This window comes from Rhinichthys klamathensis, unplaced genomic scaffold, assembly GCF_029890125.1.
Source record: "Rhinichthys klamathensis goyatoka isolate OS25496 unplaced genomic scaffold, OSU_Roscu_1.1 h1tg000332l_1, whole genome shotgun sequence".
Classification (NCBI taxonomy): domain Eukaryota; kingdom Metazoa; phylum Chordata; class Actinopteri; order Cypriniformes; family Leuciscidae; genus Rhinichthys; species Rhinichthys klamathensis.
This window is the reverse complement of record NW_026606847.1, coordinates 498,660-516,432: the sequence shown is the minus strand read 5'-3', so window position 1 is coordinate 516,432 and position 17,773 is coordinate 498,660. Positions and strand designations below refer to the sequence as shown.

At 46.9% G+C, this 17,773-nt stretch overlaps 1 protein-coding gene across 1 annotated transcript; it reads right to left on the bottom strand.

Moving 5' to 3' along the window:
• Positions 1 to 1,102: 1,102 nt before the first annotated feature.
• Positions 1,103 to 17,441, bottom strand: taldo1 (transaldolase 1). Its single transcript, XM_056272222.1, has 8 exons — positions 17,264 to 17,441; positions 9,503 to 9,626; positions 9,250 to 9,357; positions 7,290 to 7,421; positions 6,942 to 7,117; positions 1,855 to 2,052; positions 1,514 to 1,659; positions 1,103 to 1,234 (listed from the first exon to the last, which is right to left on the bottom strand). The coding sequence occupies exons 1-8, from the start codon at positions 17,358 to 17,360 to the stop codon at positions 1,202 to 1,204; spliced, it is 1,014 nt and encodes a 337-aa protein (XP_056128197.1). The 5' UTR covers positions 17,361 to 17,441; the 3' UTR covers positions 1,103 to 1,201.
• Positions 17,442 to 17,773: the final 332 nt, after the last annotated feature.

Below are 17,773 nucleotides of genomic sequence, written 5' to 3'. Positions count from 1 at the left end.
CTTAGGTTTATATGGCTCTCACTAAATACCAGGAGTTTGAATATTTAAATTTACTATTTAGATAATTTGATATTTTAACATGTATTACAAACATTATGTAATATTGTAATTACCATCTGAATGAACTTTTAATTTGAACCAAATAAGCATATTGTCATTCTTCTGGTTCGTCTCAGCTGAAGCCTGGAGTTTTCATTGTGTTGGGTTTCCCTCACAACCCAAAGACATACAGCTAATGCTAGCGAGTGTGTGTGAGAGAGTGAGTGTGTGTGTGTGTGTGTGTGTGTGTGTGTCCTGATCTGTGCAGGTGTTTCGCCTCATACGTCCCGAGACACTGGATTATAAACTTATTACAATCCAAACCATGTTTTATGTTGCAGTTCCAACAAAAAAAGTGTTGTTTAATTTACTCCATAAGAATAATTATGCTATTTATGTTTCTAAATGTTACTGAGGACTCTTACCATGAAGCTAGTTAAACAAACTAAGGGTAACAGGACTGGTTTCAACCAAAATCAAAGTAATTGACTGTTGTACAAATCATGTCAAGGCTATAATGTGATTGGTTGTGAAAGCACACGTGATCTAACTCGGCCATTACACTTTTATCAATGGTAGAGCCGAGGAATTATCTCCTATAACAAGACCATATCTGAAAACACATGCTTGTAAACTGGCTATTTACACTCAAAACCTTGTGCTGAAGTCAGTTAAAGAGACGTCTTGATTTCAGAGCTTATGATCTGATTGAGGCCATTTGACCCAACAAATTAAAGAGAGAGAGAGAAAAAAAACCTTATATAAGCTTTCAGCAAACTGGAATGAAGCACTTCGATGAAGAAAGATGTTTTAATGACAGATACGAGATCCACATTTTTCATCCTCAGAACGTATGGGTTGCTGGATAGAAAATACTGATGCACATTCCCATGTGAATTTTATAGAAATAGAAATGGTTGACAAACTATTAAAGCTACAGCCAACTTCAAAGCCATTGGTCCTACAGTAACCGCACCAAATCTGCTGGGAGTTAGTCTGGGTTTAGTTTAATCTGAGCACACCATTAGTTTTCTATTAAAATGTGCATGACTTATAAACCGCAGGCTGACAGTCGGTCACAGCAAAGAGTGCAGCGAAACCGGCCAATCAGAGGTCAGATCGGGAGTGAAGGGTGTGGTCCTCAAAAGCGTCTCCCTCTTCACTACTTTCCGTTCTTCACATTAAACATCCTCTCCTGAAACATACAGGAAAGAAATTGTTGCATATGCTGAGGCCCACATCACCTGAATAACGTGTAAACATTCATGTTTAATATGGTCCCTCATCAATGGGTTTAAAAATCTCATAATATAGCAAGATAGCAGACTGCCAACAGTCATAAAAGCATCACATTTAACAAACATGCATTATTTCTGTATTCTGCAAATGTTGCTACTTTAAAGATGACAAACAGAAACACCCCTAGACTCAAATAAAGGAAAACCGTAGGAAAAGCAGAAGTGTGTTTTTGCACCTTGATCATGGCCTCCAGTTTCACGGCGTCGGCAGCAAACTTGCGGATCCCGTCAGAGAGTTTCTCCACGGCCATCCGGTCCTCGTTGTGGAGCCAGCGGAAACTCTTCTCATCCAGGTGGATCTTCTCCAGATCACAGTCCTTCGCTGAAAACAAGATCAGGCTCGGTAAACGTGTGTGTGTGTGTGTGTGTGTGTGTGTACACTTCACTGTGGCGTGAGGGAACACCTGACTGCGCTGTGGTGTGTGTGTGTGTGTGTCTCACCTCCCTGTGGCGTGAGGGAACACCTGACTGCGCTGTGGTGTGTGTGTGTGTGTGTGTGTGTGTGTGTGTGTCTCACCTCCCTGTGGCGTGAGGGAACACTTGACTGCGCTGTGGTCTTGGCTCAGTTCACCCAGAAGCCCAGGAGAGATGGTGAGGAGATCACAGCCGGCGAGCGCCTTCACTTCCCCTGTGTTCCTGAAGGAGGCACCCATCACCACCGTCCCGTAGTTGAACTTCTTATAGTAGTTGTAGATCTTGGTGACACTCTGCACACCTGAGAGAGACATGGCCAGTGGAGTGAACAGAGACACACACGTAGGACGCTTCACAGGAGTTTAGCACAGACAGCCTTGAAACGGCACATGAAAATCCAGAAATCTCTGCAGAAACTTGGTCACATGCCGGACGGGTCTAAAGCACACGGAAATATCACAGCATCCATTGCTTTCTCTAATCTCTCCATCTTTGAAGTTTGACTTATGAAAAAAATTAATGGTCTGACAGCACAAACTCATTACGGTCACTTTGCCTGCTGTTGAACTCTTGTCTGTGTGGAGATTAGATTGAGCGTTTCAGACTGTTGCCTTGATCTCGAGCAGGCGAACACACTGACACGTCTGGCCTGAGAGAGAGGTCTGGTCTGAGAGAGAGGTCTGCCCTGAGAGAGAGAGGTCTGCCCTGAGAGAGAGAGGTCTGGCCCTGAGAGAGAGGTCTGCCCTGAGAGAGAGGTCTGGCCTGAGAGAGAGAGGTCTGGCCTGAGAGAGAGAGGTCTGGCCTGAGAGAGAGAGGTCTGGCCTGAGAGAGAGAGGTCTGCCCTGAGAGAGAGAGGTCTGGCCTGAGAGAGAGAGGTCTGGCCTGAGAGAGAGAGGTCTGGCCTGAGAGAGAGAGGTCTGGCCTGAGAGAGAGAGGTCTGGCCTGAGAGAGAGAGGTCTGGCCTGAGAGAGAGAGGTCTGGCCTGAGAGAGAGAGGTCTGGCCTGAGAGAGAGAGGTCTGCCCTGAGAGAGAGAGGTCTGCCCTGAGAGAGAGAGGTCTGGCCCTGAGAGAGAGAGGTCTGGCCCTGAGAGAGAGGTCTGCCCTGAGAGAGAGGTCTGCCCTGAGAGAGAGGTCTGCCCTGAGAGAGAGGTCTGCCCTGAGAGAGAGGTCTGCCCTGAGAGAGAGGTCTGCCCTGAGAGAGAGGTCTGCCCTGAGAGAGAGGTCTGCCCTGAGAGAGAGGTCTGCCCTGAGAGAGAGGTCTGGCCTGAGAGAGAGGTCTGGTCCGGTCTGAGAGAGAGGTCTGGTCCGGTCTGAGAGAGAGGTCTGGTCCGGTCTGAGAGAGAGGTCTGGTCCGGTCTGAGAGAGAGGTCTGGTCCGGTCTGAGAGAGAGGTCTGGTCCGGTCTGAGAGAGAGGTCTGGTCCGGTCTGAGAGAGAGGTCTGGTCCGGTCTGAGAGAGAGGTCTGGTCCGGTCTGAGAGAGAGGTCTGGTCCGGTCTGAGAGAGAGGTCTGGTCCGGTCTGAGAGAGAGGTCTGGTCCGGTCTGAGAGAGAGGTCTGGTCCGGTCTGAGAGAGAGGTCTGGCCTGAGAGAGAGGTCTGGTCTGAGAGAGAGGTCTGGTCTGAGAGAGAGGTCTGCCCTGAGAGAGAGGTCTGGCCTGAGAGAGAGGTCTGCCCTGAGAGAGAGGTCTGGCCTGAGAGAGAGAGGTCTGGCCTGAGAGAGAGAGGTCTGCCCTGAGAGAGAGAGGTCTGCCCTGAGAGAGAGAGGTCTGCCCTGAGAGAGAGGTCTGGCCTGAGAGAGAGGTCTGCCCTGAGAGAGAGAGGTCTGGCCTGAGAGAGAGAGGTCTGGCCTGAGATAGAGAGGTCTGGCCTGAGATAGAGAGGTCTGCCCTGAGAGAGAGGTCTGGCCTGAGATAGAGAGGTCTGGCCTGAGATAGAGAGGTCTGCCCTGAGATAGAGAGGTCTGGCCTGAGATAGAGAGGTCTGGCCTGAGAGAGAGAGGTCTGGCCTGAGATAGAGAGGTCTGGCCTGAGATAGAGAGGTCTGGCCTGAGATAGAGAGGTCTGGCCTGAGATAGAGAGGTCTGGCCTGAGATAGAGAGGTCTGGCCTGAGATAGAGAGGTCTGGTCTGAGAGAGAGGTCTGGTCTGAGAGAGAGGTCTGCCCTGAGAGAGAGAGGTCTGCCCTGAGAGAGAGGTCTGCCCTGAGAGAGAGGTCTGGCCTGAGAGAGAGGTCTGGCCTGAGAGAGAGGTCTGGCCTGAGAGAGAGTGGCCTGAGAGAGAGGTCTGGCCTGAGAGAGAGGTCTGCCCTGAGAGAGAGGTCTGCCCTGAGAGAGAGGTCTGCCCTGAGAGAGAGGTCTGCCCTGAGAGAGAGGTCTGCCCTGAGAGAGAGGTCTGGCCTGAGAGAGAGGTCTGCCCTGAGAGAGAGGTCTGCCCTGAGAGAGAGGTCTGGCCTGAGAGAGAGGTCTGGCCTGAGAGAGAGGTCTGGTCTGAGAGAGAGGTCTGCCCTGAGAGAGAGGTCTGCCCTGAGAGAGAGGTCTGGCCTGAGAGAGAGGTCTGCCCTGAGAGAGAGGTCTGGCCTGAGAGAGAGAGGTCTGGCCTGAGAGAGAGAGGTCTGGCCTGAGAGAGAGAGGTCTGGCCTGAGAGAGAGGTCTGCCCTGAGAGAGAGGTCTGCCCTGAGAGAGAGGTCTGGCCTGAGAGAGAGGTCTGGCCTGAGAGAGAGGTCTGGTCTGAGAGAGAGGTCTGGTCTGAGAGAGAGGTCTGGTCTGAGAGAGAGGTCTGGCCTGAGAGAGAGAGGTCTGGCCTGAGAGAGAGGTCTGGCCTGAGAGAGAGAGGTCTGGCCTGAGAGAGAGAGGTCTGGCCTGAGAGAGAGAGGTCTGCCCTGAGAGAGAGAGGTCTGCCCTGAGAGAGAGGTCTGGCCTGAGAGAGAGGTCTGCCCTGAGAGAGAGAGGTCTGGCCTGAGAGAGAGAGGTCTGGCCTGAGATAGAGAGGTCTGGCCTGAGATAGAGAGGTCTGCCCTGAGAGAGAGGTCTGGCCTGAGATAGAGAGGTCTGGCCTGAGATAGAGAGGTCTGCCCTGAGAGAGAGGTCTGGCCTGAGATAGAGAGGTCTGGCCTGAGAGAGAGAGGTCTGGCCTGAGATAGAGAGGTCTGGCCTGAGATAGAGAGGTCTGGTCTGAGATAGAGAGGTCTGGCCTGAGATAGAGAGGTCTGGCCTGAGATAGAGAGGTCTGGTCTGAGAGAGAGGTCTGGTCTGAGAGAGAGGTCTGCCCTGAGAGAGAGAGGTCTGCCCTGAGAGAGAGGTCTGCCCTGAGAGAGAGGTCTGGCCTGAGAGAGAGGTCTGGCCTGAGAGAGAGGTCTGCCCTGAGAGAGAGGTCTGCCCTGAGAGAGAGGTCTGCCCTGAGAGAGAGGTCTGGCCTGAGAGAGAGGTCTGCCCTGAGAGAGAGGTCTGCCCTGAGAGAGAGGTCTGGCCTGAGAGAGAGGTCTGCCCTGAGAGAGAGGTCTGCCCTGAGAGAGAGGTCTGCCCTGAGAGAGAGGTCTGGCCTGAGAGAGAGGTCTGGCCTGAGAGAGAGGTCTGGTCTGAGAGAGAGGTCTGCCCTGAGAGAGAGGTCTGGCCTGAGAGAGAGGTCTGGCCTGAGAGAGAGAGGTCTGGCCTGAGAGAGAGAGGTCTGGCCTGAGAGAGAGAGGTCTGGCCTGAGAGAGAGGTCTGCCCTGAGAGAGAGGTCTGCCCTGAGAGAGAGGTCTGCCCTGAGAGAGAGGTCTGCCCTGAGAGAGAGGTCTGCCCTGAGAGAGAGGTCTGCCCTGAGAGAGAGGTCTGCCCTGAGAGAGAGGTCTGGCCTGAGAGAGAGAGCTCTGGCCTGAGAGAGAGAGGTCTGCCCTGAGAGAGAGAGGTCTGCCCTGAGAGAGAGGTCTGGCCTGAGAGAGAGGTCTGGCCTGAGAGAGAGGTCTGCCCTGAGAGAGAGAGGTCTGGCCTGAGAGAGAGAGGTCTGGCCTGAGAGAGAGAGGTCTGGTCTGAGAGAGAGGTCTGGTCTGAGAGAGAGGTCTGGTCTGAGAGAGAGGTCTGCCCTGAGAGAGAGGTCTGGCCTGAGAGAGAGGTCTGGCCTGAGAGAGAGGTCTGGCCTGAGAAAGAGGTCTGCCCTGAGAGAGAGGTCTGCCCTGAGAGAGAGGTCTGCCCTGAGAGAGAGGTCTGGCCTGAGAGAGAGGTCTGCCCTGAGAGAGAGGTCTGCCCTGAGAGAGAGGTCTGGCCTGAGAGAGAGGTCTGGCCTGAGAGAGAGGTCTGCCCTGAGAGAGAGGTCTGCCCTGAGAGAGAGGTCTGGCCTGAGAGAGAGGTCTGGCCTGAGAGAGAGGTCTATCTTGAGAGAGAGGTCTGGCCTGAGAGAGAGGTCTGGCCTGAGAGAGAGAGGTCTGGCCTGAGAGAGAGAGGTCTGGCCTGAGAGAGAGGTCTGGCCTGAGAGAGAGGTCTGCCCTGAGAGAGAGGTCTGGCCTGAGAGAGAGGTCTATCTTGAGAGAGAGGTCTGGCCTGAGAGAGAGGTCTGGCCTGAGAGAGAGAGGTCTGGCCTGAGAGAGAGGTCTGGCCTGAGAGAGAGGTCTGGCCTGAGAGAGAGGTCTGCCCTGAGAGAGAGGTCTGCCCTGAGAGAGAGGTCTGGCCTGAGAGAGAGGTCTATCTTGAGAGAGAGGTCTGGCCTGAGAGAGAGAGGTCTGGCCTGAGAGAGAGAGGTCTGGCCTGAGAGAGAGAGGTCTGGCCTGAGAGAGAGAGGTCTGGCCTGAGAGAGAGAGGTCTGGCCTGAGAGAGAGAGGTCTGGCCTGAGAGAGAGGTCTGGTCTGAGAGAGAGGTCTGGCCTGAGAGAGAGAGGTCTGGCCTGAGAGAGAGAGGTCTGGCCTGAGAGAGAGAGGTCTGGCCTGAGAGAGAGAGGTCTGGCCTGAGAGAGAGAGGTCTGGCCTGAGAGAGAGAGGTCTGGCCTGAGAGAGAGAGGTCTGGCCTGAGAGAGAGAGGTCTGGCCTGAGAGAGAGAGGTCTGGCCTGAGAGAGAGAGAGGTCTGAGAGAGGTCTGGTCTGAGAGAGAGGTCTGGCCTGAGAGAGAGGTCTGAGGACGCACGTTTCAATCCGATTATGCCGGTTTGTGCTTTTTGTCGTGATATTTAGACATCAACAACACAATATGTTGAATGTTTCTCTCTGAACTATTATCTGAGAACATACCTGGGTCTTCATGTGGCTCGTAGTTTTTGTGGTCTGTGTTTTCCTTGTACCAGTCCAGGATTCGTCCCACGAACGGGGAGATGAGTGTGACGCGGGCCTCGGCACATGCCACTGCCTGGGCGAAGGAAAACAGCAGAGTCATGTTGCAATGGATCCCGTGTTTCTCCTCCAACTCCCTGACAAACAGTCAAACACACAGACGTCAGCAGACTTGCTCTCACCCCGTTTATTAATAATACAGGTGCATTTGATGAATTAGCTTTCACACCATGTGTGCGGTCATCAAGACAACACACCGGAGCAACAGTGTGTAACACCATCATCTTATAAGCTGTAGTGAACACTCACAGTCCGGCCTGAATGCCCTCCCATGTGGAGGAGAGTTTGATGAGAATGCGCTCTTTAGCGACTCCTGCCTCCTCGTAAAGAGAGATGAGCCTTCGGGCACGAGACACCATCGCCTCTTTATCAAAGGACAGCCTGGAAATCAAACATCACCTGCCATTAAGCAGCATCTTATGACAAAAACACTATTAATTTTGTGCATTAATAATGCGTCCAGTGGGTACCAGATGCTAGCGTAAAAATCATGAAATGGATGTTAGTGCAGTAACACTTTATAATAACTTTCATTAATAAATCATTAACAAATATTATGTAATGCCTAACAGATCATTAGTTCATACACATTCACAAAGCTAGAAATAAGATAAATAAGATAATGAGCTTGCTAAAATTTACTAATGAACTTAATACACATTACATAATGATTAACAGATCATTATTTCATGTAAATTAAAATGCTTACAAGTGTCAGTACATTTTCAACTCATATGATCATGCACTTTTTTGAAATCTACAAATGATTTTAACAACTCTTGTACAATGATTAAAAGCTTATTTGTTAATGTACATATGAATGCTAAGAAATGTCATCCATTATCTAATGCACTTTTTTAGGAAGACTTTAATGCTTTGTTTGCTGACATGAAGATTCGTCAATCTTTGAAGCTTCATGAAGCAGCGTTTCAGTGGCGGACTTAAAGCAGTGCATACCAGTTAGAAATTGTGTCCGACTTGAGACATTTAATATAATATTCAACTATATTATTGATCTGCCTTAAGGTGGACGATGACGCAATTTTCTTCTAGAAACAAACTTTGTTGTATTATTTTCATGTTATCACTGTGAAGCTGCTTTGATACAATCTGTATTATCTGTATAAGACCATATCGGAGTCAGCCAGCGCAGCTTCTCCAGAGCGACTTCAGGAGCTCTGATGACGACACAGCTGTTCCACGATTGGCCGAATCCGCGAGCTCTGATGACGACATAGCTGTTCCACGATTGGCCGAATCCACGAGCTCAGAGGCACGTTCAAGTTCAAAACAGTGCGCAACGTTTTGCTACGGTTCCTGGGGTTGAACGTCATGTTTCCTGGAAACGGTGTGCAACGGGATTTGAGATACGTTTTCTCTTGTTTGGTGGGTGTGTCAGAACTGCAGTGCAATCAGCAGCAACATGCATATAAAGCACGCGGTATTAAAGTGAACACGCACAATAGGTTCAAGGAAAGTAATTTACAAATGTGTTCGATGCAGCTCGGTATACGCAACAACTGAGGATATTAGAAGACATGTTTGTCGTATTTTTATTGTAAAAATATAGGTTATCAACATAATGATGTAGTTGTTTATATTTTTAGCTTCATTGCAAGTGTATGATATTTGGTATAGAAATAAACAATGGTAATTAAGTGCTTTTCCTAAAAATGAGAAAGAAAATACAGGGTATTAAAATGAACTATAAATAAAGTCAGTATGTGAGGCTAAATAGATGTGCTTTAGTCTGAATTAGGTAGTGTGCTTCCATTTCAGTTTCCACAATTCCCTTCACTCGACTGGGATGTTCTCTTGTGTTCTGGGCGGCAAGTGCAGTAACTGTAACATCGGGCATATTTTGTAGTATTAAACACATATTTATACCGACTTCATCAGGCTCTGAAAATTCTTCACAAAGAACACAAAGAATGGCCTTCTCAGCTGCCATAGTTGCAACTCTTGCGTCATCAGAGCAGTGTGTTCAACGAATCACCGTTTCGGTTTAAAAAACGTTGTGCAGCGGTTTGTCGGGGCTGAACGCAGCCCTGATGACGGCATAGCTGTTCCACGATTGGCCGAATCCACGAGCTCTGATGACGACACAACTGTTCCACGATTGGCCGAATCCACAAGCTCTGATGGCGCTAGTGTGTGCAGGTCATGTGGCGGCACTAGTGCAGATCATGTGGCATCACCCGACTCTTACCTGGCATCGACTTCAGTGGAGACCCGGCCTGGAACCTTCTTCAGGATTTCCAGACCAAAGCTTACAAACAGCTTGTCCATGGCACTGGTCACCTGCTCTTCCTCAGTCCTGAAATTGTATAATGAATATTAGATCTGTAAGAAACTATATAACATGTCCACAACAGTCCCATTTCTAGCACCCATTCAACAGGGACGAAGCGAGCGCAGTGAATCCTGCCCACGGTCAGAGGAAATGACAGGCATGTTCTCACCCGCCGTTAGCCATGGCGTGTTTCATGGCCTGGTCCACCAGGTGCTGGTAACTGGGCATCTTAGCGGCGGCCAGAATGAGCGACGGGTTAGTCGTGGCGTCCTGAGGCTTGTACTCCTCGATCGCTGCGAGGGGAAACATGACAGATTAAAGCAACAGTGGACCTGATCTCCTGTGCTCACATAAACAGCAGCAGATGATGATAACAGCAGCAGATGATATATTGACCAGACATTATAAGAAGCTGATATCCGTGTATGCTAGGTCAATTAAAAGGAGTGCGATCACAGCTGGTGCAACAAAGGATTTCTGGTTCAAAACATTTACCGTTACATACAGCATGACATCTTTAACTGATATGGACTCATTGTTCAGCATCTTTGGCAACAAAGATGATTCTGGAGAACTGTCAACTAAAATCTAGTTGTTCAGGTTTATGAGGCTTTGCCTGAACATAATCTGAGCCGATGAATAGGAGTTGAGTAATAAAACACCCACACAGACAATAGGTGAATTCACACCGTAATCCTTTAGCGCATAATCACTTAATGAGTTTTACTGTGCGAGATTTACCCTGCGCTAGCCGAGACACACAGTCAACGGTCGTTCAGAATCTGTCAGCTAAGGTTGTGGTGAGTGAGTGAGTGAGTGAGGGCAGTGAGTGAGTGAGTGAGTGAGGGCAGTGAGTGAGTGAGTGAGTGAGTGAGTGAGTGAGTGAGTGAGGGCAGTGAGTGAGTGAGTGAGTGAGTGAGTGAGTGAGTGAGTGAGTGAGTGAGTGAGTGAGGGCAGTGAGTGAGTGAGTGAGTGAGTGAGTGAGTGAGTGAGTGAGTGAGTGAGTGAGTGAGTGAGGGCAGTGAGTGAGTGAGTGAGTGAGTGAGTGAGTGAGTGAGTGAGGGCAGTGAGTGAGTGAGTGAGTGAGGGCAGTGAGTGAGTGAGTGAGGGCAGTGAGGGAGTGAGTGAGGGCAGTGAGTGAGGGCAGTGAGGGCAGTGAGTGAGTGTGTGAGTGAGTGAGGGCAGTGAGTGTGTGAGTGAGTGAGGGCAGTGAGTGAGTCAGTGAGTGAGGGCAGTGAGTGAGTGAGGGCAGTGAGTGAGGGCAGTGAGTGAGTGAGGGCAGTGAGTGAGTCAGTGAGTGAGGGCAGTGAGTGAGTGAGGGCAGTGAGTGAGGGCAGTGAGTGAGTGAGGGCAGTGAGTGAGTCAGTGAGTGAGGGCAGTGAGTGAGTGAGGGCAGTGAGTGAGGGCAGTGAGTGTGTGAGTGAGGGCAGTGAGTGTGTGAGTGAGTGAGTGAGGGCAGTGAGTGTGTGAGTGAGTGAGTGAGGGCAGTGAGTGAGTGAGGGCAGTGAGTGAGTGAGGGCAGTGAGTGAGTGAGTGAGTGAGTGAGGGCAGTGAGTGAGTGAGGGCAGTGAGTGAGTGAGTGAGTGAGGGCAGTGAGTGAGTGAGTGAGTGAGGGGAGTGAGTGAGTGAGGGGAGTGAGTGAGTGAGTGAGTGAGTGAGTGAGTGAGTGAGGGCAGTGAGTGAGTGAGGGCAGTGAGTGAGTGAGTGAGGGCAGTGAGTGAGTGAGTGAGGGCAGTGAGTGAGTGAGGGCAGTGAGTGAGGGAGTGAGTGAGTGAGTGAGTGAGTGAGGGCAGTGAGTGAGTGAGTGAGTGAGTGAGGGCAGTGAGTGAGTGAGTGAGGGCAGTGAGTGAGGGAGTGAGTGAGTGAGTGAGTGAGTGAGGGCAGTGAGTGAGTGAGTGAGTGAGGGCAGTGAGTGAGTGAGTGAGTGAGGGCAGTGAGTGAGGGAGTGAGTGAGTGAGTGAGTGAGGGCAGTGAGTGAGTGAGTGAGGGCAGTGAGTGAGTGAGTGAGTGAGGGCAGTGAGTGAGGGAGTGAGTGAGTGAGTGAGTGAGTGAGGGCAGTGAGTGAGTGAGGGCAGTGAGTGAGTGAGTGAGGGCAGTGAGTGAGTGAGGGCAGTGAGTGAGTGAGTGAGGGCAGTGAGTGAGTGAGTGAGTGAGGGCAGTGAGTGAGTGAGTGAGTGAGGGCAGTGAGTGAGGGAGGGCAGTGAGTGAGTGAGGGCAGTGAGTGAGTGAGGGAGGGCAGTGAGTGAGTGAGTGAGGGCAGTGAGTGAGTGAGTGAGTGAGTGAGTGAGTGAGTGAGTGAGTGAGTGAGGGCAGTGAGTGAGTGAGTGAGTGAGGGAGGGCAGTGAGTGAGTGAGGGAGGGCAGTGAGTGAGTGAGTGAGTGAGTGAGTGAGTGAGTGAGTGAGTGAGGGCAGTGAGTGAGTGAGTGAGTGAGGGCAGTGAGTGAGTGAGTGAGTGAGGGCAGTGAGTGAGTGAGTGAGTGAGGGCAGTGAGTGAGGGAGGGCAGTGAGTGAGTGAGGGCAGTGAGTGAGTGAGGGAGGGCAGTGAGTGAGTGAGTGAGGGCAGTGAGTGAGTGAGGGAGGGCAGTGAGTGAGTGAGGGCAGTGAGGCAGTGAGTGAATCTGATATTCATAAAACACCTCGGCAAATTATATTTGAATGGATTGTTACTGCTGCTTCCATAGACACCAGTGTGTATTTTACAAACTATAGCTGTATTGTTTTGCTAGTACTTAAAAGTCTGAAACCTAAAAAAGAAAAAACATCCGTTTAAAAACACTGAATAGTTGTAAAATGACAAGCTTTGAGCGCAGCCATAGAGTGAAAGCACAGTTGTGTGACGTCACTGAACTTCTGCTCCCCATGGCCCCTCTAGTGGTCAGCCGCTGCAGAGCCGAAATTTAAAATTGCTGATGAGAAAAATTATTTTGTGTAAAATGAGAATTTATTTTGATTAATTTATTTATTATGAAAAACATTTTTTACATTCTCAGGCATTAGAATGAACACGTTAACTTGCATGTTGTGGGATTACTATCGGGTCCAGATCTTACAGTAAAAAGCCTGCACCGAAATTGCAACTGATTTACCAAAGAATCCACAGTGAATGAACCGCATAAACAAACGACTTTCACCTCGTTGAAAATAAGCACATTCCTAGCATCAGGATCCTTTGGAAGGTAATGTTATTTCTAGTCCAGTGATCCTTTATCTCTCTCATCTCACTAACGAGCCAGTGGGCGGGGCCAAAGACGCGATGATGTAGAAGTGGGCGTCGATCTGATTCTGCAGAGGCGTCTCTAGTCGCACGATTATTACCTCATAATGTGATCAAATCCGGAAGGAGTCGTTTTCTGAGCTTGGTTTCAATAAAAGCTGTTTTTGGACTAACGAGGAAGTTTTGAGCTCTGAAACTAGATGTTTTTACAGTGCAATGACCTCTTCAAAAGATAAAGGAAAAATATATTTCTCAATTCATGACTCATTTAACACAGTCCCATTTGTGTCTGGCTGTGTGTATATTCATAGTTTTCAGGATCAACTGCCTGATCATCATGACAATGCAGAAAGACACAAAGGGGAGTTTAATGCAATGCTTGTCCTTGTGTAAAAACAAACATTGAAATCACTGATCGGCAGTGTTGAGTTTCACAAGACAGTCTTAGGCAACAGAATCTGATGCAAGTTACAGCCACCCGACTCATCCAACACTGAATACTGTGGACTTCATCCCTCATTCTGTGTCCTGGACACGGTTACAGGGACGTTCTGAATGAATGTACTGGACTCGACTCAATGGCCAACCAGAGGTGTTTAGGAGTCAGTTCAACAGCGCTCAAAATGCTAGAGGGAAATGCTGGTATAGTTACATTTTGGTACCGAAGTCTGTACTTTGACAACACTAGACTGGACTGGGGCCATAAACATAGCCATTATGTTAAAGGGGTGGTTTTCTTTGCATGATTGTGTTTATTGGGTGCAATATAACATGTCTTCGTGTTTTTTTTTTTTTTTAAAGGCTTATTTTTCATAAATTTCACCTTTATTGTAAGCCGCTTTCTCCTCTGTCATTTGAACGACCGGTTGACTATGAAACCACTCCCTCAGAAACAGGCAATGGGCTCAGATTGGTTAGTTGGGTCGGTGTGTTGTAATTGGCTAAACGGTGTCCGCATGTTGTCCGGAAACTTCACGCCCATTACCTTTACGGGCGAAAGTTGCATGTGCTCCGGTCAAGTGAAAATAATGGTGTCGATACTGCCGTATCAGTTTGAGCCTGAATCAGACCCAGAAAGCGGCGATGACGAGAGTCAAGCAGAACCTCCCCAAACACGGCTCTTACAAAACGTTTCTGAATGGTACATTTTTATTATTATTATTCTATTCTACTATTATTATATAAGAATTTTGATATGCTGTTACTTGAAAATGCTACTGCTGCTTGTTAGCTTTAGAGATACGGTTTTCTCCTGATTAAACATTTAATATAACTGAATAAATGACTGAGTAATACCGTTTTTTTTTAAAGTTATTGTTTTATCGATACAATGAACAACCGTTTATCTATTCACAAAACTTAGTTTACTCAGTGTATCGTTTTCTTTAGGTGTACATGTGGCAACTGTGTTAAAACCATACTGTACACTGATAACAGCAGCTGAAGTTTGCTGTTGCGATTACATATAATTATTTGAACTTTATACACGTTTGTCTTATACACAAAATAGCATCAAACTAACTGGCTACCATAAACAAACAGCGTTGGCATTGGTTTACGTTCTTGATCAGATCGAAAAATTACGTCATAAAGAATACATGGAAAATACATTTTCAAAATTAGTACATAATTACAAATTCAGGTCCGAAATGTTTGTACGCGAATGTCATAGACACACGAAATAGCATAACTAAGTGGCTACTAAAGCCAGCGCTGTTTGTTTACGTCCTTGATAAAACTAAAACCTTACGTCTGAAATTATACATGCAAATACATTTAAAATTATTAAGTCTTACTTAAAGGTTGTGGCCCAACAACTGCTGCCTCTGGTTTTAAAGTTGGAACTGCTTCGTGTTTTAATAACAGTTTCTTGTTGAATCCGGCATTGAATTCGTGGAGATTGTGGAAGCTGTCTTCCGTAAATGCGCAGCACAGAGAGCTAAATTACGATTTTAATAGGGCTGGGCAACCATTAATCGCATCCAAAATGAAAGTTTGTGTTTACATAATATATGTGTGTGTAGTGTGTATAATTATTATATATATATATACATATAAATACACACACATGCATGTATATATTTAAGAAAAATGTGTTATTAATATATCAAATATTTATATATAAAATATTAATTATGTATAAATATATACATGCATTTGTGTGTATTTATATATACAAAATAATTATACACACTCCACACACATATATTATGTAAACACAAACTTTCATTTTGGATGCGATTAATTGCGATTAATCGTTGCCCAGCCCTTTTTCAGGAACATAATCAAACATAATTTTTAGCCATTGTTGACGAACTACAGCGTCTGTGGGAAGCCCGAACACAGAAGACCTGACAGACAGCTGGGTGAACATAACACACTTTCGACGGCAGGGCTACAGCTCTCCGCTAGAACTCTTCCTCCTCGACAAAGCCGCAGAAATATGGCCACGCCCCCTTTAGTGCATATTCCGGACTCGGGAGGGTTGATGTAAATTTATGGGTTAGTTACGTGTAAAACCCGGGAAGTATCTCGTTGTAGTCCCATTCGAGTCGTTTTTGTAGGCATTAAACTTTCCTGATTTTTAAAAGACGATATCTCTGCTTACGTTGAACTTTCAGCACAGCAACTTATACTGTTCATGCACCAACAGCAAAATTACACACTATTTAAAATGAAAAAAGTTCAATCGCAACCAACCACCCCTTTAAGACCGCGTCTTAAGGTGATGATACACAGGGCAACTTTTTGAGCAATGTTGCAGGGCAATGTTACTGTTAACGGGCAACCAGATGAGACATAGGGCCCACGACTGATCTAAATTATTCAGATATAACTTTATTATCCATTTTCAATGGGAAAGTGCCCAAGCAACAATCGCTCGGCAAGATTGCCCAGCAACATTGCTCAAAAAGTTGCCCTGTGTATCATCACCTTTAGAACTAGTATGAGCAACTAGCAAATAGTTAGGGGTAATTAGGGTTGCCAACTTTCTGAAATGGAAATAAGGAACGGTAAGGAATAATTGGTAGTGACATGCTCCCTGAAATTCATACATTTTATATCATATTATAATACAACTTATTAGGCCTATATATTTATAGAATAGCAAAGTAGGCTTATTCAATATACAAGACTTAACCACACAGATATATAAAGGCTATCATGATCATTTTGCCAAAAATGAACCATGTATTTGTTTAGATTATAATACGTTTTATTTTTTAACTTAACCAAAAACAACATATAACATTCGAAACTCATCGGCTTAGACTGCATTTGAAGAAAAATAAACACAACAGTTTTCTGTAGCCTTGTGCGAACTTATTCAATAGAATTAGACTTCTAGAATGTTCTTTCCGGTGCAAAAAATGTAAAAAAAAAAAAAATTTTAGTAGTTTTTCTTATCATAGCCTACAAATGTCTTCGGAAACACATTTTACTCGATTTACTGAAGACTGTAAAATGCATTTGCAGCTGCACAGCTTGCACATTGAGCGTCTGGCTCGCTCAGGCTGCGCTGCGGCAACTGCACATCCAATGGCGCGGGCGCCTCTGACGTGCGACCAATGAGCCAACTCTACGTCATTACACGTCAGCCCGTCAAGGGGGCGCCAAGTCCCCGAATTTGCCATTATAGCAGGGGGTCTTCGTTCATTCATCATAGTCTGTCTGGCATATATATTAGAAGCTATGCGTCTGTCATGGATTTGCACTGAATTGATTCTCAAAAATACGGAACAAAGTGCGTTCCGTATCAGTTCAATACGGAACAAGCCTTTTATGTGTCAAATACGGAACGATTCCGTATTATACGGAACGGTTGGCAACCCTAGGGGTAATCCGTCTTACTGTGTACTCTGGCAACTCAAACTCACAAGTCAAGTCTGCCTGTCAACAGTGTTTACATATGTGAAAAACATATCCAAATAAAACGTCTGTACAACAGTATGTGTGAGTGAAAATAAGGCTTTACATCAGTATTCGTGGGGTTTTGTGTCATTAAAAAGTTAATATTTTTATTTTAACTGATCATTTCTGTTTTCATGTTTTTTTGCGGAAATCATTTACTTCCTTCTAGCAAAAATATAAAGGCAGCCAAACCCATAAACATGAATTAAGCCGCTCACGCTTACACGTAAAATGATTAATATTAATAAAGCTTGGGTAATTCGTCGGGTGACTAGCGCTCATTACTAAGCTCTGCCTCTCGGCCAATCAGGTTGGCCGTCTCCGACTGCTTAATATTCATAAGATGAGGCGTGTCCGCCAGCACTTCCGGGTCTCCGACACCACACCAGTATTTTTCCTACCCAGTCGATTTGGTTTGCTACATTAAACCAATTACCGGGAGGAATCACATGTTTTTCACAGATCTGACTAATTTAACTGGTTCCTAATTACTCATGCATATATTATTATCAATCAGTTCCGCTAACTGAAGACAATAGTCTGGAAAAAACTGTAGCAAAATTGCGAAAGCGCCAGTTCCTCAATGCAGATTAACTTCACCTAGCAATCATTAACCAATAACGACCAAACTTTTTTCTTCGGAGGAAAATGAAGAGAACGACATTTGTAGTTTTCTGTGAACAGACAGCATGCTCGTGGATTAGAGAGTTGATAAACTCTGTCTGTCAACAGGTTCGAGGATTAATGAAGTCACGCACGAGCAGAAGTAAACTCACGCCAGATTAATTAACGGAAGGCATTTACCGTTGAAGTCTCCGGTGTCTGCGACGACCACCGTGTATTTCTTGATCTGCTCGAGCGCAGACTCCATCTTTCTCCGTTTATCCGGTGACAAAGACATGATGATCGAGAAACACCACCGAGAGCTTTTATACCGGTGCCGAACACACACACACAAACACAGAGAGACTCAGCTTCTGGCGACAGCGCATGCGCAGGAGAGCAGGGGCACGAGCCTGCGAGGGGGCGGGGCCACGGCACATGACGCCATTGCGTAAGAACCAGCGATCGAAGGATTGAGTCACACTCTTCCCCTGACATTGTATTATTTTTGTGTGTTGTATTTTTGTATACTGTTATGTATATTTTGTTTAGTTATTTGTGATTTGTACCCTTTTCTGAAATTGAAGTTAATAAAAAAAAAAAAAGAAGAAAAAAAAAGGATTGAGTCACACTCCTCATATCAAACGTATTTTGCAAGATCACAGTGACACATCAGGATATGTTGAGCCTTAAATGGATCTATAGATGCAC